The 26,913-nt window shown below is 44.2% G+C and overlaps 1 protein-coding gene across 3 annotated transcripts in view; it reads left to right on the top strand.

Annotated features, from left to right (window-relative positions):
- The window catches only part of NIPSNAP3A (nipsnap homolog 3A), a 93,286-nt gene that overhangs the window by 36,864 nt on the left and 29,509 nt on the right, over nt 1–26,913 (top strand). For all 3 annotated transcript variants that reach the window (XR_011320790.1, XM_069765962.1, XM_069765949.1), the window contains exon 3: nt 3,383–3,541. Coding sequence is in view for 2 of the 3 variants with exons in the window: in XM_069765962.1 (XP_069622063.1) it covers nt 3,383–3,541 (159 nt within the window). In the remaining variant the exon portion in view is untranslated. The remainder of the gene's footprint in view (nt 1–3,382; nt 3,542–26,913) is intronic.

The following is a 26,913-nucleotide window of genomic DNA, read 5'->3' as shown; positions in this document are numbered from 1 at the left end:
GCAATGACCTTTTGTGGCTTACCCTCCTTGTGGAGTGTGTCAATGACTTCCTTCTGGACAACTGTCAAGTCAGCAGTCTTCCCCATGATTGTGGAGCCTACTGAAGCAGACTAAGGGACCTTTTTAAACGTGTAGAAAGCCTTTGCAGGTGTTTTTTTTTTATTATTCTTATTTACTGAGATGACGACTTTTGGGTTTTCATTGGCTGTAAGCCATAATCATCAACATTAACAGAAATAAACACTTGAAATAGATCACTCTGTTTGTAATGACTCTACAGTTGTGGCCAAAAGTATTGACACCCCTGCAATTCTGTCAGATAATACTCAGTTTCTTCCTGAAAATGATTGCAAACACAAGTTCTTTGCTATTATTATCTTCATTTAATTTGTCTTAAATGAAAAAACACAAAAGATAATGAAGCAAAAAGCAAAACCTTGATCATTTCATGCAAAACTCCAAAAATGGGCCAGACAAAAGTATTGGCACCCTCAGCCTAATACTTGGTTGCACAACCTTTAGCCAAAATAACTGCGACCAACCGCTTCTGGTAACCATCAATGAGTTTCTTACAATGCTCTGCTGGAATTTTAGACCATTCTTCTTTGGCAAACTGCTCCAGGTCTGTTATGATCTGGTGGTTTAGGAACAACATGAGACAAGCTCTGAAGGAGGTGGTATCTGTACTGACCGCAAACCCTGAACCTAGCAACGCAACTAAAAATAGCCATGGGGGGTACCTGACGCTCCCTAGACCCCTCGGCACAGCCTAAGATCTAACTTCCCCTAAAGATGGAAACAGGAAACCTATCTTGCCTCAGAGAAAATCCCCAAAGGAAAGATAGCCCCCCACAAATATTGACGGTGAGAGGAGGGGAAAATAACATACGCAGAAATGAAATCCGATTTTAGCATAGGAGGCCAGTCTAGCTTAATAGATAGGACAGGAAAGGATACTGTGCGGTCAGTATAAAAACTACAAAACAATCCACACAGAGTTTACAAAATCTCCACACCTGATTAAAGGTGTGGAGGGTAAATCTGCTTCACAGAGCTTCCAGCTAACAGAAAAAATCCATACTGACAAGCTGGACAAATATAGAATGCACAGAACAATAAGTCCACAACATGTGGACTGAAATGAGCAAAGCCAGAACTTATCTTTGCAGAACTGGTCAGGAAACCAGGAGAATCCAAGCAGAGATGTGAATCCAGCCAGGAAACATTGACAAGTGGAACAGGCTGAAGAAAGAGCCAGACTTAAATAGCGGACGATAAGTGGAGGCAGCTGATGACAGCTAACTCCAAGGAGCAGCCATACCACCAGAAACCACAATAGGGAGCCCAAGAGCAGAACTCACAAAAGTGCCACTTACAACCACCGGAGGGAGCCCAAGAGCGGAATTCACAACACAGGTCCCTTATATTTGAAGGGTACCTTCTCCAAACTGCCATTTTTAGATTTCTCCACATGTGTTCTATGGGATTCAGGTATGGACACATTGCTGGCCACCTTAGAAGTCTCCAGTGCTTTCTCTCAAACCATTTTCTAGTGCTTTTTGAAGTGTGTTTTGGGTCATTGTCCTGCTGGAAGACCCATGACCTCTGAGGGAGACCCAGCTTTCTCACACTGGGCCCTGCATTTTGCTGCAAAATTTGTTGGTAGTCTTCAGACTTCATAATGCCATGCACACAGTCAAGCAGTCCAGTGCCAGAGGCAGCAAAGCAACCCCAAAACATCAGGGAACCTCCGCCATGTTTGACTGTAGGGACTGTGTTTTTTTCTTTGAATGCCTCTTTTTTTTCTCCTGTAAACTCTATGTTGATGCCTTTGCCCAAAAAGCTCTACTTTTGTCTCATCTGACCAGAGAACATTCTTCCGTTTTAGGCTTTTTCATGTAAGTTTTGGCAAACTCCAGCCTGGCTTTTTTATGTCTCTGGGTAAGAAGTGGGGTCTTCTTGGGTCTCCTACCATACAGTCCCTTTTCATTCAGATGAAGACAGATAGTACGGGTTGACACTGTTGTACCCTCGGACTGCAGGGCCGCTTGAACTTGATTGGATGTTAGTCGAGGTTCTTTATCCAACATCCGCACAATCTTGCGTTGAAATCTCTTATAAATTTTTCTTTTCCGTCCACATCTAGGGAGATTAGCCACAGTGCCATGGCCTTTAATCTTCTTGATGACACTGCGCACGGTAGACACAGGAATATTTGGAGATCTTTGGAGATGGACTTGTAGCCTTGAGATTGCTCATGCTTCCTCACAATTTGGTTTCTCAAGTCCTCAGACAGTTCTTTGGTCTTCTTTCTTTTCTCCATGCTCACAAGGACACAGGACAGAGGTTGAGTCAACTTTAATCCATGTCAACTGGCTGCAAGTGTGATTTAGTTATTGCCAATACCTGTTAGGTGCCACAGGTAAGTTACAGGTGCTGTTAATTACACAATTTAGAGAAGCATCACATGATTTTTCGAACATTGCCAATACTTTTGTCCACCCCCTTTTTATGTTTGGTGTGGAATTATATCCAATTTAGTTTTAGGACAATTCTTTTTGTGTTTTTTTCATTTAAGACAAATTAAATGAAGATAATAATACCAAAGAATTTGTGTTTGAAATCATTTTCAGGAAGAAACTGAGTATTATCTGACAGAATTGCGGGGGTTTCAATACTTTTGGCCACAACTTTTATATAATATATTAGTTTCACTGTTTGTATTGAAGAATTGAAATAAATTAACTTTTTGATGATATTCTAATTTTTGTGGCAGCACCTGTATATTCTAAGCCAGAGACCATGTAATGAAGAGAGCAGCTCTGGTTACAACAGGATTTAGCACAGCAAGGTCTATAGTGCTTATGACAGTTAAATGAAAGGGACATGTAAAGTAGTGGCCAACCCATTTATTGTTTTCTGTTGAAAACTTCCTGTCAATAGTGAAGTGTCTGTCCTGTCCCCAGTAACATTATTCTTTCATTACTTTTTACTATAGTTTCCTATTTTTTTTCTTGATGTGTTGTGTTATATCCCCGAACCTGACCAAATTCTTTATGATATGGTCATGGGTGTTAAAATGAATCCAAGTGCTGATTAATGTGTTTGTGTGGTCGTCACGTGATTTGCATAGTTGCCGTTACATTCTGACTGGCACCTTTACCACCTTCTCACTATGTTCTATTGAGAGAAGCAGATGGGAAGCGAGCCAATGTCTGTCTGCAAGTATACGACTCACATATGAGTGCTCCAGCTGGAAATAGAGGGGATCCTGACAGTGTGTGTATTACGCACAGCATTTTGTATTCTACCGTCACATAGGGTAACTGCAGGAACACCCCTTTAATCTGCTATACTAACCAAATTATTCCTCTTCCTACAGACAGCTTTGCACATCGGTCAGCAGTACGCTCCAAACTTGCTCAAGACAAAGCATGGAAGGACAATTACATATCTAAAGCACTGCCCATGATGGACAAGCAAGACAATGAGGTTGCTTATTTGGTACCTTGGTGTAAACTTCAGAAACCAGAAAAAGAAGGTCAGTACTGTTTCATTATAATGCTTTCCTAACTAAGCAAATAGAATTTGACTTCACCATTACCTTTTTCTTTTATAGCAAATAGGTTGTCTTTTTAACCCTGCTGTTGTCTTCGGTCAAAGACCGACCTTGAACTTCAATATTCTTTAAAATATTCAAGATGCGGCTCTGAAACCCGTGGCCGACCGACCCATCCTTATTTAAGTCAATCAACCACAAGTTTCAGAACCGCATCTTGAACACCCCAAAAAATACCAAAGTTCAAAATCAGTCTCCCCAGATCGACGACAACAGCAGGGTTAATGGAACCCCTTATCCAGGGCAGAACTGTGTTATATAGATTTTCTCTAATCCCCTCCACGACAGCACACAGGAGGTTGCCTCCCCATCCTAATTAGGGACAGGAACAAGAGGTTTAAATAGCCCTCCCCTTCCCCTAATCCCCAGTGTTTTCCTGTCCCTAATGGGATGAAGAGGTTTTTATTGTGTGCTCCTCGACATCCCGGGGATTTACCTTTAGCCGGGCAGCCTGGGTCGATCGTCCCCGCCCTACCTCCCTGATGCTGCTCCTGCCGCGGTGGGACCGCACCATCCTCCAGCGCCTCCGGCAATGCTGGATGGTTAGTCGGGGCTGGGAATGGTGCCAGGAAGTTCCTAATACTGAGGGGGAGAGACCTCATCTGATTGGATGATGTGGAAGAGGCTGGATCTGGGTTCCTATATAAGGACTCCGAATCCGACCTTTTCTCACCTTTGAAACTGCTAAGACTCTTACTGTCGCTCTCATTCATTCCCGTCTGGACTCTCTTCTGATCGGTCTCCCTCTTTCCAAACTTTCTCCTCTCCAATCCATCTTAAATGCGGCAGCCAGGGTCATATTTCTGTCCAGCCACTTCACTGATGCCTCCATCTTGTGCCAGTCATTACACTGGCTACCCATTCGCTACAGGGTCCAGTATGAACTCATCTCTCTCACCCACAAAGCTCTCCACAGTTCTGCACCGCCTTATATCTCCTCTCTCATCTCCGTCTATCGCCCTACACGTGCCCTCCGTTCTACAAATGACCTAAGACTAACATCCCCCGTAATCCGAACCTTGCACCTCCGTCTTCAAGACTTCTCTCGTGCTGCGCCAGCTCTCTGGAATGCACTTCCCCAGACGATCAGACTGATACCTAGCCCCGACCTATTCAAGCACGCTTTAAAAACCTATCTCTTCAAACAAGCCTACCACATCAACTACTCAGTAAACTAACTTTGTCCTGTTCCCTCCTTCCAAATGTTATCGGCATGTGAATCTGCACCCTACTATTCATCTGTCTCCACACCCTCCATGCACATGATAACTGCACTTGATACTTGACTATTGCACTTAAACACACGGGCTGATGACCGGATCATGCACCTTTATATGAAAATCCCTATTTATTATAATTGCCAGACCTGAAATAACAAGCACTTTTCACCTATTGTGTCCCCCCATTTCCTTGTAGATTGTAAGCTTGTGAGCAGGGACCTCACCCCTAATGTCACTGTTTAAATTGTCTTAACTTGCATTGAATTTATTGTCTGTACATGTCCCCGCTTAATTGTAAGGTGCTGCGGAATTTGTTGGCGCTATGTAAATAAAAATTATTATTATTATAAGGACCCTGATGGAACACTCCATAAGGTAGGACTAAGGTCTGAATGATGGATTTGTCTTCCCTGAGAGCTGCATCTACAGAGCCCAGCGCAAACCCTGGCCCAGTGACTATGCCTAGTAAAGGGGTACCCATCTTTGGTTCAGGACCCATTCTTATAGGAACCATCCTCCTTCTTCTCTCTTTTAGGGAGACAAGGATCCTGTACCAAAAGCTAAGGAAAAGTCTGCAAGCCGCAAGTGTGCCATCTGCAGTAAAAAACTCCCCTCCAATTACAAAAAAGGGATGGTACGACAGGAGATTCAGTCATCCCTGGCTTCCTTCTCCCAGTCATTCACAGTGTCCTATAGTCTCAAAAAAAGAGAAAATACGCCCCTAAAGACATCTCAGACTCAGAACCCGAGTCATCAAACTCGGGGGATTGGAGGGAGGAAGGTGAACTGACTCCCAGCCATACAGAGGATAAGAGCTATTCTCGGCAGAATCATATGAAAAACCTCAGTCTAAAATGGTATAATTTTATTATTAAAAACAAGGCAGACAGACACCTACAAAACCAAACACTAATCATAAACAACCAAAAACGTGAAAAAAATGTGCACCAAACGAATAAAAGCTAATGGGGAGACCTAGATCGCCCTACTCAGGCCACTAGTTTGCCCCTGCCTAGCTGCGGAGGTAGACACCCTAGGGGGGAGCGTTATGGCGCCCCCGCTCCTCGATGACTGTCCCTAGGGGCCCTACAAGACCCTACGGCCACTAATGTAAGCCACTACCCACATGCTAAATGGTCCTCTAGCGCTAGACAGAAAGATACTCTTCTAGGGATAACCTAGTCCCCACCAGTAAAACGCTATATACACACACACACATATGGCGGTCTGGATGTCACAATGGTATAATTATTCACAGCGGCCCCAAGATACTGTGCACAGTGCAAATACACTTATAGAAAAATCCAGCTTGATGATCTAAGCATATATATTTATCTCTCTTCTGCTAGCATTTGTACTAGTGTGGGTAAAAATCCAGATAATTTTAATCCCAATTAGTTCAATCACATGCATGGGTAGTATCTCCGCTATCTCACTCCAATACCCCCACACTGTTTAAGCAATGCTAGCAGTAACCCATATATAGCCACAGGATAAGGCCATGAATACTCATCTGAGCCGCTGTGTGTCACCAACCACCATATCAAAAACACGCCTCAACGCGTTTCGCCTCTGCAGGCTCATCAGGAGGCCAGATAGACTGATATCTTGTGTCACATCAGATTGTGGATAGCTGAATGCCCTATGCCGCACAACTCACATTTATATCTGCCGCCAATATCAGACACATCGAGCACCTCCTCACTACTTCCTGTAGCGTCTAGTGGGTTGCATTGCGCATGTCCGCATCCCCCATGCGCAGAGAGAGCAGCGATAATCTGCTTCTGCGCATAGAGCCGCTGGAGCGCTAATGCGCATGTCCCCGGAGTCGACTATCTCATCCTTTCACAGCGCATGCTCCGGAAAAGACGGGGCGTGTGTTGCCGAGATACCAGCTGTGCCGCTCGAACGTCCTGCATTCAAACGCATGCCCAGTGAGCCGGTATTACTTAGTCACCACCACGCATGCTCAAACAGCATTGGGGCATACAGAGGCACCACATCACACCGGAGCTATTTAGTGTAACGTTAAGTTATTGCACACACCCGGCTCCTCTAAACCTCTATTATGTATGCTCATACATATATTATTTACGCATGCAGAGCACATATGCCCCTAGATAGATACTGGTGACGTGATCCGGCTTCACACTAATGCACAGCCCATGAGGGAGGGATCACTGTGCTCCCCCCCACTCCCTACAGTAACCGATAACTATTTCTACCACTCGCCTATCCGGATACATAAGCGGAGGGGCCAATCCAGTACAACAGATACATAGCGAATGGTCGACATCCTACTTGACCAGCACATATAAAATACTGCTGTAATAACATAGGTCATTTCGATGTCTTCGCTTTGGGATAGCAAGAACGGTGCCTAGGCCACCTGAGGCACAAAACGATCATTGTCCGCTTTTTTCACATCCCTCCCTGCACTTTTTGTACCATGTCCGAATAAAGTATTGTGACCAGCATATACGGGTAAGTGCACTTCATTTTTTTCTTTTGTTGGACTATTCTATAACAGAAAAGAATGGTACCATATAAGTGTAAGAAAACAACCTTATACCGCCAAACATATATAAAAAATGGTTAAAAAATATTACATCACTACCTGAAGAAGTAGTCCAAAGGAAGATGTGGATTTCTGCGGTGTAGTGAACTCGAGTCACCCAGAAGGGGTAAAGTAAAGTCAATGCCTGATGTCAACGATGCAAGAAGCGATAGTGCGGCGTCTTCCAATATCCTTTTCACTTGCGGTGCCAGGAGAGGATCGGGTGAAACGTATTCCACGAGTTATCCTGTGTCAATCCGGATAGCAGGCACTGCCCCGGCCGGTGGCAGCGCACGCCTGCGTTCAATGGAGTGTGTCCACGTTGCTGGACACAGCCGTAAGGTGTTCTGCAAGAGCAGGACCTAATGTGACGTCACAACCACGTGAGTGATCACGTGGTAGGCTATGGAAAGAGCTTGGGACCAAATCCTACGCGTTTCGGAGACAAACGATCTCCTTCCTCAGGGATGGTCCACTAGGGGTATTGCGCTCTTATATAGTTAGCGGTGGACACACAGCCATATTAAGAATTGAACGCAAATAGCTCAATCTCGCTATTAAGACCTCTCGGGATAAGTGTATCCAATTCAAAAATCATCTTAGTCTCTTCCCTGGACATTTGTTTGATGAAATCACCCCCTCTCCAGCAACTTTGTACTACTTTGAGGCCAGTGAAAGTGGTTCCATAAATAGACCCTTCATGATGAGTCAAAAAATGTTTAGAGAGAGGGTGCCCTGGCCTTCTGTTCATGACATCTCGGTATATACTCCCATATCATCACACGCTTTTCAGAACAGATTTCAGGTTCTTGATAATGGGGACGATCCCCCACCCACCAATAGAGGGGTGATGCAGAATCATAAGAGCTTGGATAACTCTCCTACCGTATCTTGTTCCAATAAACTTCCTAAGAAATCTTTAAAAAAAAGGCTAAATTGAGTGGCTCAACCAACCCCAATGCACAACCCGTACAAAAGAATAAATATAAACACCACCCTTTTTTTCAGGTGGGTCTAAAAAGACTAGAAAAAGGGGCTGCAGGGGCGGGAAACTTGCCCAAAAAAAGAGGAAGCAAAGTAACAACAAAAAAGAATTAGATGGAGAGGAAGACCATCAACAAAAAATATTCAATTTAAGTAGCCATAAATTGGATGCAAAGGAAATCTCTATATTAAATAAAGATCTTAAATATGCCCCCACTGTCAAATTTGACAAATTTCAGGCCTTTATTGGTATAAAACTATTTATGAAACGATTGGCTGTCAAAAAATATTTTCTAAAAAACAAAGTCGCTATAGTTAATGACCCTCCCGTTCAGACGGAATCCTTTATACATACCACTCTGAGGGCCAAATCGAACTTCAATCCGATTCAGGAGTACTCAGAATCGTTTGAGGCCTTTCAAAAGAACGTTATACGGGATATTAGAAAAATTCCCGACAAACGGTGTACAAGATTTAGAAACAATTTAACATATGCGGATCAACAGGTTATAAAACAAATTCAAGCCAATAAAGCTATAACGATCAGACCAGCGGATAAAGGGGGAGGTATAGTTATACTGAATACGGAGGACTATACAAAAGAGTGTTTAAGGCTGCTAGGAGACCAACAAACTTATAGTCTCCTATCTCAAGACCCATCAGATATATATATTCATGAAATGGAGGGTCTAATTAAAAAAGTACATGATCAAGGGATTATCACGAAAAAAAGAGTTTGATTTTATAAATATTAAACATCCTAAGATAGCCCATTTTTATTACCTCCCAAAAATTCACAAAGACCCAGTCAACCCCCCTGGAAGACCTATAATATCAGGGGTAGACTGTCTAACAGCAAATTTATCAAAATATATAGACTGTCATCTTCAAAAATTGGTCCCTGAACTTTCCTCTCATTTAAAAGACAGTACACATATTCTTAGAAAATTAGAGAATATAGAATGGAAGGATCATTTTATTATGGGCACGCTGGATATTACTTCATTATACACCATCATACAGCATGACAAAGGCTGCGAAGCGGCAGAATTCTTTTTAAATAAACAAGGTTTACTTCCTAAAAGTCAAATCCAGTTTATTTTAGATTGTATGCGTTTTATTTTATCCCACAATTATTTTAAATATAATGCGCACTACTACTCCCAGCAATGGGGTACTGCTATGGGTACCAGATTCGCACCCAGCTACGCTAATCTCTATGTGGGTAAATGGGAGTTTGACACCATTTATGGGAATTCCCCCTAGGGTGCGAATCTGGTACTCTGGCAAAGATTTATTGACGACATTGTTTTTATCTGGTCTGGTGGTCCCGATTCTCTTTCTGATTTTATTGGCAATTTAAATAAAAATTCATATTTTTTAAACTTTACGGGAACCACCAGTACCGTTTCTATCAATTTTTTAGATCTTAATATTTTTATCGAGGAGGGTGCCATTCATACGAGAACATTCCATAAACCCACAGATGGCAATAACTATATTGCTCTGGATAGCTGCCAACTTCCTAATTGGTTGTTAAATGTGCCCAAAAGCCAGATGATTAGGGCACATAGAAATTGTTCCCGGGAGCAGGATTTTATGCAGGAATCAAAAAGTCTGATGGATAAATTCATACAAAAGGGTTACTCCCATAGTTCTTTGTCCTTGGCTAAAAATCAGGTAGAAAAATTACCAAGATCTGGTCTCTTGCAAACAAAAGAAAAAATCAGTAAGAAAGGATGGTTAGATAAAGTCCCAATTATTACTAGATATAATGCTAATACTCACCTGTTTAAAAACATTGTAAGTAGACATTGGGACATCCTAAGAGAGGACAAGGTGATCGGTGAAAAACTCTCAGAACGCCCACTGTTCAGCTATAAAAAAGCCCTTAATTTGGGTAATAAGATAGCTCCTACAGTTCCACGCAATTTTCCTCCAACCAAATATTCATTTGCAAACACACCCCAAGGTTTCTTTCCATGCTTAAAGTGTAAACCATGTAAATTGCTAAATAGTAAGAAACAGCAGTTATTTGAGAAGGGGACTATTAATTGGAAAATTAGGAATTTCATTTCCTGCAACACTAAGGGGGTTATATATGCAATTACATGTCCTTGTGAGAAGGTATATATAGGTAGAACCAAAAGAGCCCTTCACACAAGGATAAATGAACATATTAGGAATATAAAGAAAAAATTTGTAGGGCACCCTCTCTCTAAACATTTTTTGACTCATCATGAAGGGTCTATTTATGGAACCACTTTCACTGGCCTCAAAGTAGTACAAAGTTGCTGGAGAGGGGGTGATTTCATCAAACAAATGTCCAGGGAAGAGACTAAGATGATTTTTGAATTGGATACACTTATCCCGAGAGGTCTTAATAGCGAGATTGAGCTATTTGCGTTCAATTCTTAATATGGCTGTGTGTCCACCGCTAACTATATAAGAGCGCAATACCCCTAGTGGACCATCCCTGAGGAAGGAGATCGTTTGTCTCCGAAACGCGTAGGATTTGGTCCCAAGCTCTTTCCATAGCCTACCACGTGATCACTCACGTGGTTGTGACGTCACATTAGGTCCTGCTCTTGCAGAACACCTAACGGCTGTGTCCAGCAACGTGGACACACTCCATTGAACGCAGGCGTGCGCTGCCACCGGCCGGGGCAGTGCCTGCTATCCGGATTGACACAGGATAACTCGTGGAATACGTTTCACCCGATCCTCTCCTGGCACCGCAAGTGAAAAGGATATTGGAAGACGCCGCACTATCGCTTCTTGCATCGTTGACATCAGGCATTGACTTTACTTTACCCCTTCTGGGTGACTCGAGTTCACTACACCGCAGAAATCCACATCTTCCTTTGGACTACTTCTTCAGGTAGTGATGTAATATTTTTTAACCATTTTTTATATATGTTTGGCGGTATAAGGTTGTTTTCTTACACTTATATGGTACCATTCTTTGTTACTTTTTTGGGGTTAAATCTACTAACCCACTTGGCAGTTCCGATGGTCCTCTAGTGGGTTTTTCCAGCGCAGACAGTTTCTTTTCATTTATATCAGATTTTTTGATTTGTTTGCGGGTGGGTGGTACCGTTATACTGTTTGCTGCAGGTTTAATTTAGTGTGAGCGCTACAGGTTCTTTTTCAGTTTTATTCCGTAACAGACTCTGTCTGTCGGCCTTATTGGCAGCCATAAATGCCCTATTCAAAACAGGTCTCGGATACCCCTTTTCTTTGAACCTGTTAAACATGTCTCCAGCTTGACTTTTGAAGGTATCACTCCTCGAACAGTTCCTCCTAAGCCTGAGGAACTGCCCCTTGGGTATTCCCCTTTTTAAAGGAGTAGGGTGGTGGCTCTCCCAATGTAACAGATTATTTGTACTCGTAGGCTTTCTGTAGATGCTGGTCGTAATCCCCCCATGTGTCTCTTTTCTAATTTTCAAATCCAGGAAGGCTAATTCTATTTCACTAATCTCCGACGTAAATTTGAGGCCCACCCTATTCACATTAAGAAGCCCCGTGAAAGCTGTAAACTCATCTTTGGTACCCGTCCACACCATAAAAACGTCGTCAATATATCTATACCATATAGGTATATATTCATGCCACCATTTCTCCTCCCCTCCAAAGACGATGGTTTCCTCCCACCAGCCCAGGAACAAATTAGCGTACGATGGGGCGCAGGGACACCCCATCGCTGTGCCCCTGAGCTGGTGGAAGTACTTCCCTTCAACGTAAACACATTGTGGGTCAAGACGTATTCAAGTAAAGTAAGCACAAAATTGTTATGTTCCCTACACCTAACCGATCTTTGTTGTAAAAAATGGCTGACTCCTTCAAGCCCTGCTTGATGTGGGATACTACTATAAAGTGCTTCTATATCAATAGATGTCAAGAAAGCATCCTGACCCAGATGTACTCCCTCCAACTTAAGTAGCAGATCAGATGTATCCCTCAAGTAGGACGGGATAGATGTAATGAAGGGACGGAGGACCTGATCTATATACAATCTACAGTTCTGTGTGAGGGAATCCACCCCTGACACTATGGGTCGTCCATTCAAGGGGTGACAACCTTTATGCACCTTGGGGAGTGCGTAAAAGGTTGCCATCAGGGGAAATTTAGGTAATATAAATTCAAATTCACTTCGTGAAATGAGTAGATGTGCAAGAGCCTCCTCCAGAATCGGTCGCAACAGGTTCTTGAACGTCTCAAGTGGGTTTATAGTAAGTATCTCATACGTGGTCTTATCCTGCAGAATGGAGTCACAGATAGCGCAATATTCTGGATGATCGAGGATGACCAGATTGCCCCCTTTGTCGGAGGGTTTTATGATTATCCGGTCATTCTCTTTCAGACCCTTAAGCGCCCTCCGTTCCCTCTCCGCAAGATTATCCTCCGTTTCCCAACTTACTTTACTTAATTTTTTGAGATCCCTTTCGACTAGTGATGCAAATAGATCAATATTACTCGCGTCACCTTGTGGTGGCATCCTCTCGCTCTTATTTTTAAGTGTGGTGAATGGGCCTTTCCCTTCATCGGGAATCCTCTCGTTCTCCTGGAGTAGGCCACATAGGGCCTCAAAACCCTCCATGTCCTCCTGATCAAGCCCTAGCCTCCCACATTCTTCACGAGTGTTGTGTTTGAAGAACTTTCTCCACTTAAGTTTTCTACAAAAAAGATTGAGAACTTTCTCCCACTCAAAGCAATTAAAATGATTAGTTGGAACAAAATTGAGACCTCTCTGCAGGACACTATACTCATCCCTGGAAAGCGTGTGCGAGGACAGGTTGATAATTTGTCCCCTATCTAGTTGAACCTGGTTCTGAGCTGATAACCCGTTCTCGCACTGCACTCCAAAAAAGAGACTGATGATGAGGAGGATGCTCCGGATACTTGGCCAGGTGCTGGATTTGGTGTCAGAAAGGGGGTCAGGGGACCTCCTCCAGACCGATACTTCCCTCTTCCCCCCCTTCCTTCCAGATTTTCTTCTTCTGCCCTGCCATCTTTGTCTAGTCTGTTGATCTCTGAAAAAATGTGTATTATTGCTGCTACCTGCTACCTCAACTCTCTGTGTCAGATATATCCAAATCGGACGAAGATGCTTCCGATTGTCTTTCTACAGGGACACCCTGAATTTCACCTTCCTTATTTTCACTAAGGTCCCTTTGGAACTGTAGATGTTTCCTCTCTTTTAGCAAAGCCTGGTATCTTTCTACTGACGTCTGTAGCAGTCCTTCCCTCCTATTAAAGTCGGGGTCGGCTTTATGTTTCAGAACCTGTTCTATCAATTTATTTAATTGATCGGTCGATTTTTCAAATACTTTTTTCTCCTCTGTGAGGAGAGCTTGCATGAATCTAACAGATGATTCTATAGATTCTTTTTGCCAAATTGTCATAAACTCAGGTGACGCAATCCTCTGTGAGGGAACAATATTGATCCTTAAGCCTCTTGGGACAATCCGATTTTTTAGATAATTCTCAAGTGCCCTTATTTCCCACCAAGACTTCAGATACTCCTTGTACCCCCCATACACCTCATTAAACAAGTTCTTCAATGCCAAAGGGCCAGTACCAAAATCCTGGACACCACCAACGCTAGTCTCGGCAGTCAGAAACACGATGGGGGTTGAGGAGGAGAAACCATCCTGTTCATTCCAGGATGATTTATTTGGTCTGAAATCAAGAAGAAAGATGGTCTTCCCTATCCATGATAATGTCAGAATCTAATCCTGGATGAATGGGAATTTCCAGAAAGGAAGCTGAATATCCCTAATGAGATGAGAGCTTGTTTTCCCCTGGATGAAGACACCTCAAAGTGTTGGACTGAAGTCCCTAAAGTGGATATCCAAGTACCTAGGGTAGCCAAAAAAACTATGCTACCTTTTGAAGACTCCTCTCAACTCAAAGACCCTCTTGACCGCAAGATGGATAGCTTACTGAGGAAGTCCTGGGAGGCATCAGCAGCCTCCTTAAAAATGAACGTCGCATCCGCCTACATCACAAGAACCCTATTCCTCTGGCTTCTACAACTGGAGGACCACATAAGAAGTGGTACTCCAAGAGAGGATCTTCTGACATGTATACCTCTCCTTCAGAAGGCAGCAGGCTTTCTGGTGGACACCTCTGTGGAAGCGGTTCGCATTGCGGCTAGAACATCGGTACTGTCCAACACTACCCGAAGAGCCTTGTGGCTGAAGATGTGGAGCGGAAATATTTTGCCAAAATATAAGCTATGCTCTATTCACTTCAAGGGCGAGTACATGTTTGGCCCTGCACTGGACGACTTGCTGGAAAAAGTAACAGACAAGAAAAAAAATCTTCCCAAACCAAAACCTCCCAAGAAGAAGCCTTTTCGCTCACGCCAGACCCCTCAATACAGGTAAAACGGGGCGATGGAGTTACCCCAAAGGTGGTAGACGGAGAAATATTTTTCAGAGCTCCCATTCAGACAGAAAATGATGCCAAGCAGATAGGGGGCAGGATTTCAAATCACTTCCCAAACTGGCAAGAAATAACCTCAGACCAGAAAATCCTGGACTCGGTCAGAAGGGGAATAAAAATAGAATTTTTCTCCTTTCCCCCCACAAAAACTAGAAGTAACACATCTTCCATTGACAAAGCTTCAGAAGATCCTATATACAGAACTCCCACAGATGTTGTACTCAGGAGTAATATCACCGGTTCCAGAAGCGGAGCGTGGCCAGGTCCACTACTCCCGTCTGTTTCTAGTAAAAAAAAACAGGTGGGAAATATCGGGTCATCATCAACCTAAAAAAGCTGAACCAACACGTCGTTCACCGGCGTTTCAAAATGAAATCCATAAAGACTACCATACCATTGATCAGGAAAGACTTTGCCATGCCACCATAGACCTCCAAGAGGCTTATTACCACGTACCCATCTATCCATCCTACCATCAGTATCTGAGATTCGCAGTTACTCTAGAAGAAGAAGTACATCACTTCCAGTTCAGGGTTCTTCCCTTCGGGATATCATCGGCGCCCGGAACATTTGCAAAAATTATGGCAGAAGTCCTGCTTTCTGAAGAAGGCTACTACATCTGTATCGTCCCCTACCTGGACGACCTTCTCGTCATAGCTCCCTCCGTCATCACTCTAAAAGAACATCTCCAATCAGTCCTGCATACCTTGGCGTCCTTAGGCTGTATTGTAAATCAGAAAAAATCAGATCTGAATCTTTCAACCAAAAAAGTCTTTCTAGGAATCCTCCTAGACTCCCAGAACCTAAAATAATCTCTCCCGGTCACCAAACAGTTATGCGTAAGATCAAAAATTCGGACACTAAAAATACAGAAAAGGATGACCATAAGGTTCGCCATGTCAGTGTTGGGGTCAATGACTTCGTGCATCCAGGCAGTCCCCTGGGCCCAGGCACACTCAAGAACACTCCAAAAGTTTATCCTTTCCCGCTGGAACAAAGACCCAGAGACTCTCAGTACAATAATCTCTCTAACTAAGCATGTAAAGTTATCCCTCAACTGGTGGCTCTGCCAAGGAAACTTGGCAAAAGGGATACCATGGATACAATATCCTATGACTTCGATTACAACAGACGTCAGCAAAAGCGGTTGGGGTGCAGTGATGTCTCAGGGAGTCTTTCAGTGAGTCTGGCCCAAGAAGATGACCAACCAGTCTTCCCATTTCAGAGAATTGGAAGTTGTAGAAGAGGCCCTGAGGGCAGCAGAACCTTTGATCCAAAAAACCCATGTCCTTGTTTACTATTATTATTATTTATTTATAAAGCACCATTAATTCCATGGTGCTGTACATGAGAAAAGGGGTTACGTACAGGGTTATAGATATCATTTACAGTTAACAAATTTACAATGACAAACTGGTGCAGAGGGAAGAGGTCACTGTCCTTGCAGACTTACACTCTACGGGATAATGGGGAAGAGACAGAAGGTCGGGCATGCGGCAGCTCTGGTGGTGGTGAGGCGGCAGCTCTGGTGGTTGTGAGGCGGCAGCTCTGGCGGTGGTGAGGTGGCTGCTCTGGCGGTGGGGAGGCGGCAGCTCGGGTGGTTGGTGACGCGGCAGCTTGGGTCATTGGTGACGCGGCATCTTACTCCGATAACATGACCACTGTAACCCATCTACGTAACCAAGGCAGCACAAAACATGAAAGTCTGCAACAGATCTCGGCAAGGATATTTTGTTGGGCAGAGCATCATCTATCTTTATCGACTCTCCACCTGAAAGGATCCGACAACGTCAAAGCAGAATTCTTGAACAGAACAGATATAGATCCGGAGGAATGGAGCCTCAATATGAGAATTTTCCAGTCCATAACCAAAAAAATGGGGTCTCCCAGAAGTGAACCTGTTTGCGAACCGAGGAAAAGCCAAAGCAGAGCAGTACTTCTCCATAGGCCCAAAAGAAACCCATTCAAGGGTGGACACCTTCTCTCACCCGTGGAACTTTAGACTGGGATACGCATTTCCTCCAATTTCTTTACTACCAAGGACTCTGCAAAAGGTCAGGAGAGACGGGGTCAAAACTATCTTGATCGCCCTTCTTTGGCCAAAAAGGAGCGGGTTTGGAGCCCTAAAACTAATGAGCTCAGAGGAACCTCTGATTTTGCCTCTGGACCAGGACCTTCTACATCAAGGTCCCATCTTTCACCCGGCTCCCCACAGCCTAAGCTTGGCAGCCTGGCTTCTGAATCTACAATCCTGAAAGCCAGAGGCCTCTCAGATGCGGTTATATCCACTTTACAAAAAAGCAGGAAGCCGATCACCAATGCCATATATTCCAAAATATGGAAAACCTTCTCGGCATGGTATGGATTCACTCCCATCGATCCTTTCCACCCGGATGTAGCAGAAATCTTAGCTTTCCTACAGGACGGCTTGTCTAAGGGACTAAAACCAAGTACTCTGAAGGACCAGGTGTCTGCCCTGAGCTCCTACTTCGACCAAAATCTGGCAAACCAGAGTTTTATAAGGACAGGTTCACATTGCGTTAACAGCAGCCCGTTCAACACATGCGTTAACGGGCTGCTGTTAACACAAGTGCCGATGTGTCATCGCGCTAGCGCAGATAGAGCTAGCAGATGCGTGCGCATGTGGGCGTGCGCTAGCGATGCGTCCGACATTGGACTCAATGGCGGCGTTAACGGACTGCGTTACAACGCGTTATGCCGCGGTGTAGCGTAGTCCATATAACGGACGCCTGTAACGTAATGTGAACCCAGCCTAAGGAGGTTCATGTCAGCCGCTTCCAGAATCCGGCCAAAGAAATCCAACATAGTCCTATCTTGGGATTTGAACATAGTGCTAAAAGGTGTAACTATCCCACCATTTGAGCCGATAGACCAGACCCAGATAGACAGACTATGCTGGAAAATATCACTTCTTGTAGCCAATACAACGGCAAGAAGGGTGGGCAGATACAAGCTCTATCCATCAGAGAGCCTTATCGAAGAATCCTGGACGACAGGATAACATTTTGTCTAGGCCCGTTCTTTGTACCTAAAGTATCATCGGACTTCCACAGGTCCCAGGAAATAATTCTGCCCTCCTTCTGTGACAATCCAAAAGATGAGAGAGAAGCAGGATTCCACTCTCTGGACGTTCGGCGGACAATCCTTGTCTACTTGAAACAAAGTTGAAGGCAAGATCAAAATCATTTTATTCAGTATGGTGGACCAAACAAAGGGAAGAAAGCTTCCAAAAGTTCTTTAGCAAACTGGATCAAGAAAGCCATCATGGACACTCACAAAAATCAGGATCTACCTCCTCCTGAATCCTTGAAAGCCTACTCAACTCGAGCTGTCTCTGTCTCCTGGGCAGAGAAGGCCAATGCGACCATCGAGTAGATTTGCAAAGCTACTACCTGGTCCTCGGTCCATACCTTCACTAGGCACTATAGATTAGATCTAATGTCAGTAAGAGATCTAACCTGTGTACTGTCGTGAAGGGGATTAGAGAGAAAATCGAATTACACTTACCGGTAATTGGGTTTCTAAGACCCTCCACGACAGCACGGGTAATTCCCCCCAATAAAATAAATCAAGCATTCACTCTATGTGGTTCTTGGAAAACACTGGGGTTTAGGGAAAGGGGAGGGATATTTAAACCTCTTGTATCTGTCCCTAATTAGGATGGTGAGGCATCCCCCTGTGTGCTGCCCTGGAGGGTCTTAGAAACCCAATTACTAGTAAGTGTAATTCTATTTTCTTTTGTGTTAAAAGGGTCTTCCTTCTACTTTAAAGGTTATTGTTAACTAGAGGGAGGCCCGATGCTATCGCATCGGGAGGCGGTAATGTCATGATGGGAGCAGGTTTTGCAGCGTTGGGAATCTCTCCCGCCATGTGCTCACCCACCTATCCACTCTCTCTTTCCCTATGCGCTGACTTCTCCCATCTGTTCTCTCTTCTTTGACCTGTCTACCCCATGTGCTATCCACCTTATCTGCTGTCTCTCTCCTTCCTGTGCTGTTCTCCCCTCAAACACAATGCTGACATTACAGCAGGAGATCGCAGAGGATACATTTTGTGAGGTAAAATATTTTTTAAAAACAGTCAGTAAAATATTTTACCTCACAAAATGAATCCTCTGTGATCCCCTGCTGTAATGTCAGTATTATCTTTTGCTTCCTCCCCTGCTCAGGAGATGTGGTATGCTCTGTACACAGTCAGACACAGACAATTTTTAAAATAAACTTTCTTTTGTGGGAAAACCCCTTTAATGTGACCGGCTTCCTCTGCCTGTAGACACGTCGCGCATCTTCCGCTGGGATCAGCGACTGCATATACTGTGTGTGTGTGTGGTGCGTACGGTATATACAGTGTGTTGTGCGACGGTGTTCCACTAATGGTACAGCGCAAGAGGCTGGTACCACCAGCAGCTTCCATATTGAAACACCCATCACTTGGGTGTCCCAATATGGAGGTCGGTGAACTTCCGCCGCTTGGAATTCTGGGATCCGGACACATCTGGATGGAACAGGATGTGAAGACATTACAAGGTAATTATATAATTAGATGGGCCCAGCAGGGTATAGTAACAAAAATCCTGTACCGAAGATCCTATATCCTTCACTTCCGCTTCTGTGTTCCCTCCCCCCGATCTTGGGCCATCACATATCTGTTACAGTCAATCAATGGTTACATGATGCTTATGCAGAATATGGTGGTCGCAGCCAAACGGCAAATTAGCTACAGCGGTCGCATGATGCCATCTCTGAATGTTGCCGCCCCAAGTCCGGCAGGTGACATAGGAATGGGTGCCTGTCACTGTTAACCCCACCTTAGGCCCTTTAACCCCTTTCTGCCACTGGACGTACTATTCCGTCGAGGGGTGGGACCTACTTCCCAAGGACGGAATAGTACGTCCAGCGCGATCGGCCGCACTCACGGGGGGGAGCGCAGCCGATCGCGGCCGGGTGTCAGCTGCCTATCGCGGAGTGCCGGCGGTACAGGGAAGCATCGCGCAGGGAGGGGGCTCCCTGCGAGCTTCCCTGAGACCCTTGCAGCAACGCGATGTGATCGTGTTGCTGCGAGGGTCTCCCTACCTCCCTCCCTGCTCCAGGCCCGGATCCAAGATGGCCGCGGCATCCGGGTCCTGCAGGGAGGGAGGTGGCTTCACAGAGCATGCTCAGAGCAGGCGCTTGGTAAGCCTGCAGCACTGTAAGTCAGATCGGTGATCTGACAGTGCTGTGCAAACTGTCAGATCAGCGATCTGTGATGTCCCCCCCTGGGACAAAGTAAAAAAGTTTAAAAAAAAATTTCCAAATGTGTAAAAAAAAATTTTTAAAAAATTCCTAAATAATGAAAAAAAAAAAAAAATTATTCCCATAAATACATTTCTTTATCTAAATAAAAAAAACAAACAATAAAAGTACACATATTTAGTATCGCCACGTCCATAACGACCCAACCTATAAAACTGTCCCACTAGTTAACCCCTTCAGTAAACACCGTAAGAAAAAAAAAAAGAGGCAAAAAACAACGCTTTATTATCATACCGCCAAACAAAAAGTGGAATAACATGCGATCAAAAAGACAGATATAAATAACCATGGTACCGCTGAAAACGTCATCTTGTCCCGCAAAAAAAGAGCCGCCATACAGCATCATCAGCGAAAAAAAAAAAAGTTATAGTCCTCAGAATAAAGCGATGCAAAAATAATTATTTTTTCTATAAAATAGTTTTTATCGTATAAAAGCGGCAAAACATAAAAAAAATGATATAAATGAGGTATCGCTGTAATCGTACTGACCCGAAGACTAAAACTGCTTTATCAATTCGCGGAACGATATAAACGCCTCCCCCAAAAGAAATTCATGAATAGCTGGTTTTTGGTCATTCTGCCTCACAAAAATCGGAATAAAAAGCGATCAAAAAATGTCACGTGCCCAAAAATGTTAACAATAAAAACGTCAACTCGTCCCGCAAAAAACAAGACCTCACATGACTCTGTGGACCAAAATATGGAAAAATTATAGCTCTCAAAATGTGGTAACGCAAAAAATATTTTTTGCAATAAAAAGCGTCTTTCAGTGTGTGACGGCTGTCAATCATAAAAATCCGCTAAAAAACCCGCTATAAAAGTAAATTAAACCCCCCTTCATCACCCCCTTAGTTAGGGAAAAATAAAAAAAATGTATTTATTTCCATTTTCCCGCTAGGGTTAGGGTTGGGGCTAGGGTTAAGGCTACAGTAAGGGTTGGGGCTAAAGTTAGGGTTAGGGTTTGGATTACATTTATGGTTGGGATTAGGGTTAGGGGTGTGTCTGGGTTAGAGGTGTGGTTAGGGTTACTGTTGGGATTGGGGTTAGGGGTGTGTTTGGATTAGGGTATCAGTTATAATTGGGGGGTTTCCACTGTTTAGGCACATCAGGGGCTCTCCAAACGCGACATGGCGTCCGATCTCAATTCCAGCCAATTCTGCGTTGAAAAAGTAAAACAGTGCTCCTTCCCTTCCGAGCTCTCCCGTGTGCCCAAACAGGGGTTTACCCCAACATATGGGGTATCGGCGTATTTGGGACAAATTGGACAACAACTTTTGGGGTCCAATTTCTCCTGTTACCCTTGGGAAAATACAAAACTGGGGGCTAAAAAATAATTTTTGTGGAAAAAAAAAATATTTTTTATTTTCACGGCTCTGCGTTATAAACTGTAGTGAAACACTTGGAGGTTCAAAGCTCTCACATCACATCTAGATGAGTTCCTTAGGGGGTCTACTTTCCAAAATGGTGTCACTTGTTGGGGTTTCTACTGTTTAGGTACATTAGGGGCTCTGCAAACGCAATGTGACGCCTGCAGACCATTCCATCTAAGTCTGCATTCCAAATGGCGCTCCTTCCCTTCCGAGCCCTCCCATGCGCCCAAACGGTGGTTCCCCCCACATATGGGGTATCAGCGCACTCAGGACAAATTGTACAACAACTTTTAGGGTCCAATTTCTTCTCTTACCCTTGGGAAAATAAAAAATTGGGGGTGAAAAAAAAAATGATTTTTTATTTTTACGGTTCTGCATTATAAACTTCTGTAAAGCACTTGGTGGGTCAAAGTGCTCACCACACCTCTAAGTTCTTTAGGGGGTTTAGTTTCCAAAATGGTGTCACTTGTGGGGGGTTTCAATGTTTAGGCATATCAGTGGCTCTCCAAACGCAACATGGCGTCCCATCTTAATTCCAGTCAATTTTGCATTGAAAAGTCAAGTGGCGCTCCTTCGCTTCCGAGTTCTGTCATGCGCCCAAACAGTGGTTTACTCCCACATGTGGGGTATCGGCGTACTCAGGACAAATTGTACAACAACTTTTGGGGTCTATTTTCTCCTGTTAACCTTGGTAAAATAGAACAAATTGGAGCTGAAGTAAATTTTTTGTGAAAAAAAGTTAAATGTTCATTGTTATTTAAACATTCCAAAAATTCCTGTGAAACACCTGAAGGGTTAATAAACTTCTTGAATGTGGTTTTGAGAACCTTGAGGGGTGCAGTTTTTAGAATGGTGTCACACTTAGATATTTTCTATCATATAGACCCCTCAAAATGACTTCAAATGTGATGTGGTCCCTAAAAAAAAAATGGTGTTGTAAAAATGAGAAATTGCTGGTCAACTTTTAACCGTTATAACTCCCTAACAAAAAAAAATTTTGGTTCCAAAATTGTGCTGATGTAAAGTAGACATGTGGGAAATGTTACTTATTAAGTATTTTGTGTGACATATATCTGTGCTTTAATTGCATAAAAATTCAAAGTTGGAAAATTGCGAAATTTTCAAAATTTTCGCCAAATTTCCGTTTTTTTCACAAATAAACTCAGGTAATATCAAGAAATTTTACCACTATCATGAAGTACAATATGTCCCGAGAAAACAATGTCAGAATCACTGGGATCCGTTGAAGCGTTTCAGAGTTATAACCTCATAAAGGGACAGTGGTCAGAGTTGTAAAAATTGGCCCGGTCATTAATGTGCAAACCACCCTTGGGGGTAAAGGGGTTAAAGAAGTATCTTGCTGGCCTGTCTGTACAGTTGTGGCACCTCAAGTTTCAATCTGTGCCTCTCATTTTGTTATGCGTAAATCAGCAGTGACCAAACACATGACTTCTGTAGTAACGTGGGCTTCCTAGACTGAGACCCTGAGCAATAACCATCAAGTCCATTTAAAGTGATAGACACTACAAGTACAGTAGATGTAGCAAAAGCAAAATGTCATTGTGTAGTGTATCAGTGTTTCTTTTTGGCATCTGTAACATCGCTCAGACTGGACCTCCTGGTTCATGAACTAAATGCCAGAAGTATAGTAAAGGCTATGTATCAGTGCAAATGTTATATTTTGTTCCATATATTTTATTAATTAGTAATATTTATGTACAGAATGATCTAAAACAGACTTAAGGTACTGTCACACTAGACGATATCGCTAGCGATCCGTGACGTTGCAGCGTCCTCGCTAGCGATATCGTCCAGTGTGACAGGCAGCAGCGATCAGGATCCTGCTGGGAGATCGCTGGTCGGGGAAGAAAGTCCAGAACTTTATTTCGTCGCTGGACTCCCCGTAGACATCGCTGAATCGGCGTGTGTGACACCGATTCAGCGATGTCTTTGCTGGTAACCAGGGTAAACATCGGGTAACTAAGCGCAGGGCCGCGCTTAGTAACCCGATGTTTACCCTGGTTACCATCCTAAAAGTAAAAAAACAAACACTACATACTTACCTACCGCTCTCTGTCCTCCAGCGCTGTGCTCTGCACTCCTCCTGCTCTGGCTGTGAGCGTCGGTCAGCCGGAAAGCAGAGCGGTGACGTCACCGCTCTGCTTTCTGGCTGCCCGGCGCTCACAGCCAGACCAGAGAAGCAGAGCGCCGAGGACAGACAGCGGAAGGTAAGTATGTAGCGTTTGTTTTTTTACTTTTTAGGATGGTAACCAGGGTAAACATCGGGTTACTAAGCGCGGCCCTGCGCTTAGTTACCCGATGTTTACCCTAGTTACCGGGGACCTTGGGATCGTTGGTCGCTGGAGAGCGGTCTGTGTGACAGCTCTCCAGCGACCAAACAGCGACGCTGCAGCGATCCGGATCGTTGTCGGTATCGCTGCAGCGTCGCTATGTGTGACGGTACCTTTAGGGTAAGTTCACACAGGAGGTTTTTGCTGCGTTTTTTTATGCTAATTTTCAGCTGCTTTTTACAATACCAGCAAAGCCTTTGAGATTTCAGAAATCTCTTGCACACACATTGTTTTTTTGTATGAGCATGTCACTTCTTTCAGCGTTTTTGCTGCTTTTTTTCACCCATTGACTTGAATGGGTGCTGAAAAAAACGCAGGTATCATTATTTGCTGTGTTTTTCTTTAACATGGACAAAGAGAAAGAAAAAACGCACCAAATACGCAACAAAAAAAGCACCAGAAACGCACCTAAACCTGCGTTTTTGACGCAGCTTCTTTCCTGGCAAGAAGATCAGGTTTTGCTGCAGAAAATAAAGCCCTGCGTGAACTTACCCTAACACACATACTTGTTCATCGCTATGTATCTGGGTAGATTTCTATTCCATTCATGGTCTTAGGGTACAGTTATGAATTTCATTGTGTATAGTTATCTGGTTGGGATCTATAGCATTGTTCATCCTGCGAATATTAAAAGTAGTATGCAAAAACATTGGGTTCACCAAATGACCAAATAATTACAAGGCCACATCAAAGCATGATATTAGAAGCCAATAGGCTACATGGAAACAAAGCCGGTGTATACATAATGAGACCGAGGGCACAGTCTGATGGCGTATAACAAGGGCCAGTGCTATCTAATGTTTTATCAGATGGCACTCAGCCCACTGTAATACTAAGGGACAGTGCAGAGTTGCAAGTATTTTTTCTCATGCCGATTCAGCATAATAAAACAATCGCAGCATGCTACGTGGACATATGATCAGATCACACGCACCCATACAAGTGTATGGGTGCGTGTGAAACATCGGACTGCACTCAGATGTCATTCAAGTGCAGTCCGACAGACAGTGGAGAAATTAAGTTCTCCATCTTCTCTGCACCTGTGCTGTGATTTTCTCATTCTAGAGAATCGGATCACACTAAGGTGACACTTGGCTCACAATGACAGAGTTTGATGCGAGTGACATTAACAAAATCAGCCCCGATTCTCTCCCATGAGAGAGGCGACATGGCCACCTATCCTCATCTGTGCAAAAGGTAATAATTCATAGAAAACCCCGAAGGAAATTCAATATGTAACACAATTGATATGATGGCAGCGGAAGGATATAAATAAGTCTGCTGAAATATGATAAGGAATCAAAGATGAATAACAATACACTGTAAATGATTGTGTAGATGAATGTATGCACAGCATCTTTGACGAGGAGTTCGGCTGGTTCCTTCATCTCACACACTGGGAAACCTAAGCTATGGTGGGGTGTGTTCTCTCTGTGGCATGCTGCTGTCTGCGTATTATTGGGCGACTCATACAGGCCCCCAGTGTTGGGTAAGGCTACGTTCAGACTAGCGTTGTGCTAGTGTGCGTCGGGTTAGCGTCGGGTGACGCAGCGGCGACGCACGCGTCATGCGCCCCTATGTTTAACATGGGGGACACATGCGTTTTTGTTTGTTGCGTTTTGCGACGCATGCGTCTTTTTTGCCGCAAGCGTCGGACCAAGAAAACGCAACAAGTTGCATTTTTCTTGCCTCCGATTTTCGGCAAAAAACGACGCACGCGTCGCAAAACGCAGCGTTTTTGCGTGCGTTTTGCCGCGTTTTTGCGTGCGTTGTGCGTTGCGTCGCTGACGCAGCGGCGCACAACGCTAGTCTGAACGTAGCCTTACTATTAACACCCTTTTGGAACTTTTTTTTTATTTTTTTTTTATTTCGCCTTTCTGTTGCAGATATATTAGCAATCAAGGTATTGGCACATGATAAATTAACTTTTTTTTCAGTTCATCTTGTGCCAATACTTTGATTGCTAATATCTCTGCAACAGAAAGGCGAAATGAAGAAAAAAACAAAACACGCTTTATTCTGCTCCGCAGCCACTATTAGGCCACGTGCACACGTTGCGGATTATTCTGCGGATTTTTCCGGACTGATTTTGGTAAATCCGCAGGTAATTTGCACTGTGGATTTCCTGCGGATTTACCGCAAATTTTTTGCGGCTTTTCTGCTGATTCCACCTGCGATTTTACACCTGCGGATTCCTATTATGCAGCAGGTGTAAACTGCTGCGGAATCCGCACTAAGAATTGACATGCTGCGGAATAAACAACGCAGAGTTTCCGCGCGTTTTTCCGCAGCATGTGCACTGCGGATTATGCTTTCCATAGGTTTACATGGTACTGTAAACTCATGGAAAAATCCGCAATGTGTGCACATACCTTTACATTGTGTCCAGTTCACAATGCAAACTTTGGTGGAAGGTCCTCTTTAACCCCTCTGTGACCTTGGACGTACTATCCCGTCGAGGTGCCCTGGGCCTATCTGACCCTTGACGGGATAGTACTTCCTGCCCTTTAATGCGATACCGCGACTTAAGTCGCGGTGATCGCATTAAAATTCCGACGCCATCTCACCTGGGGGGAGATGGCCTCGGCATCCAGGGCATTGTCGCCGCCCACCCGCCCTCTCGATCGCTGTGATTGGCTGTTCAATTCTGAACAGCCAATCACAGCCATTCTCATTGTTTCAGCCAATCGGAGCGGCTGAAACAATGAGGTCACAGGCTAGGATCGAGTACCGATGTAGGAAGGCAAGGCAAGAACACCCCGGATTGGCGCGATCGCCGATCGCATCGATCGCGCCAATCGCAGGGCACCGCGCGGTATTACCGCGCTGTGCCCTGCCGGAACCTGCGTGGATCGGTGCTCTAATAGCACCGATCCTAGGATAGGACACAGTGCAGGCCCAGCAGGGCCTGCAGGAGCCGATTGGCGCGATCGATGTCATCGTCGATCGCGCCAATCACAGGGCGCAGCGGCGATCACGCTGTGACCGCTCTGTGCCCTGCAGGTGACCTGGCTGTGACCTGCCTAGGATGGCGCGAACAGATCCGATCC

This window comes from Ranitomeya imitator, chromosome 1 (genome assembly GCF_032444005.1).
Source record: "Ranitomeya imitator isolate aRanImi1 chromosome 1, aRanImi1.pri, whole genome shotgun sequence".
Lineage (NCBI taxonomy): Eukaryota > Metazoa > Chordata > Amphibia > Anura > Dendrobatidae > Ranitomeya > Ranitomeya imitator.
This window is presented reverse-complemented; position numbering and strand designations above follow the sequence as displayed.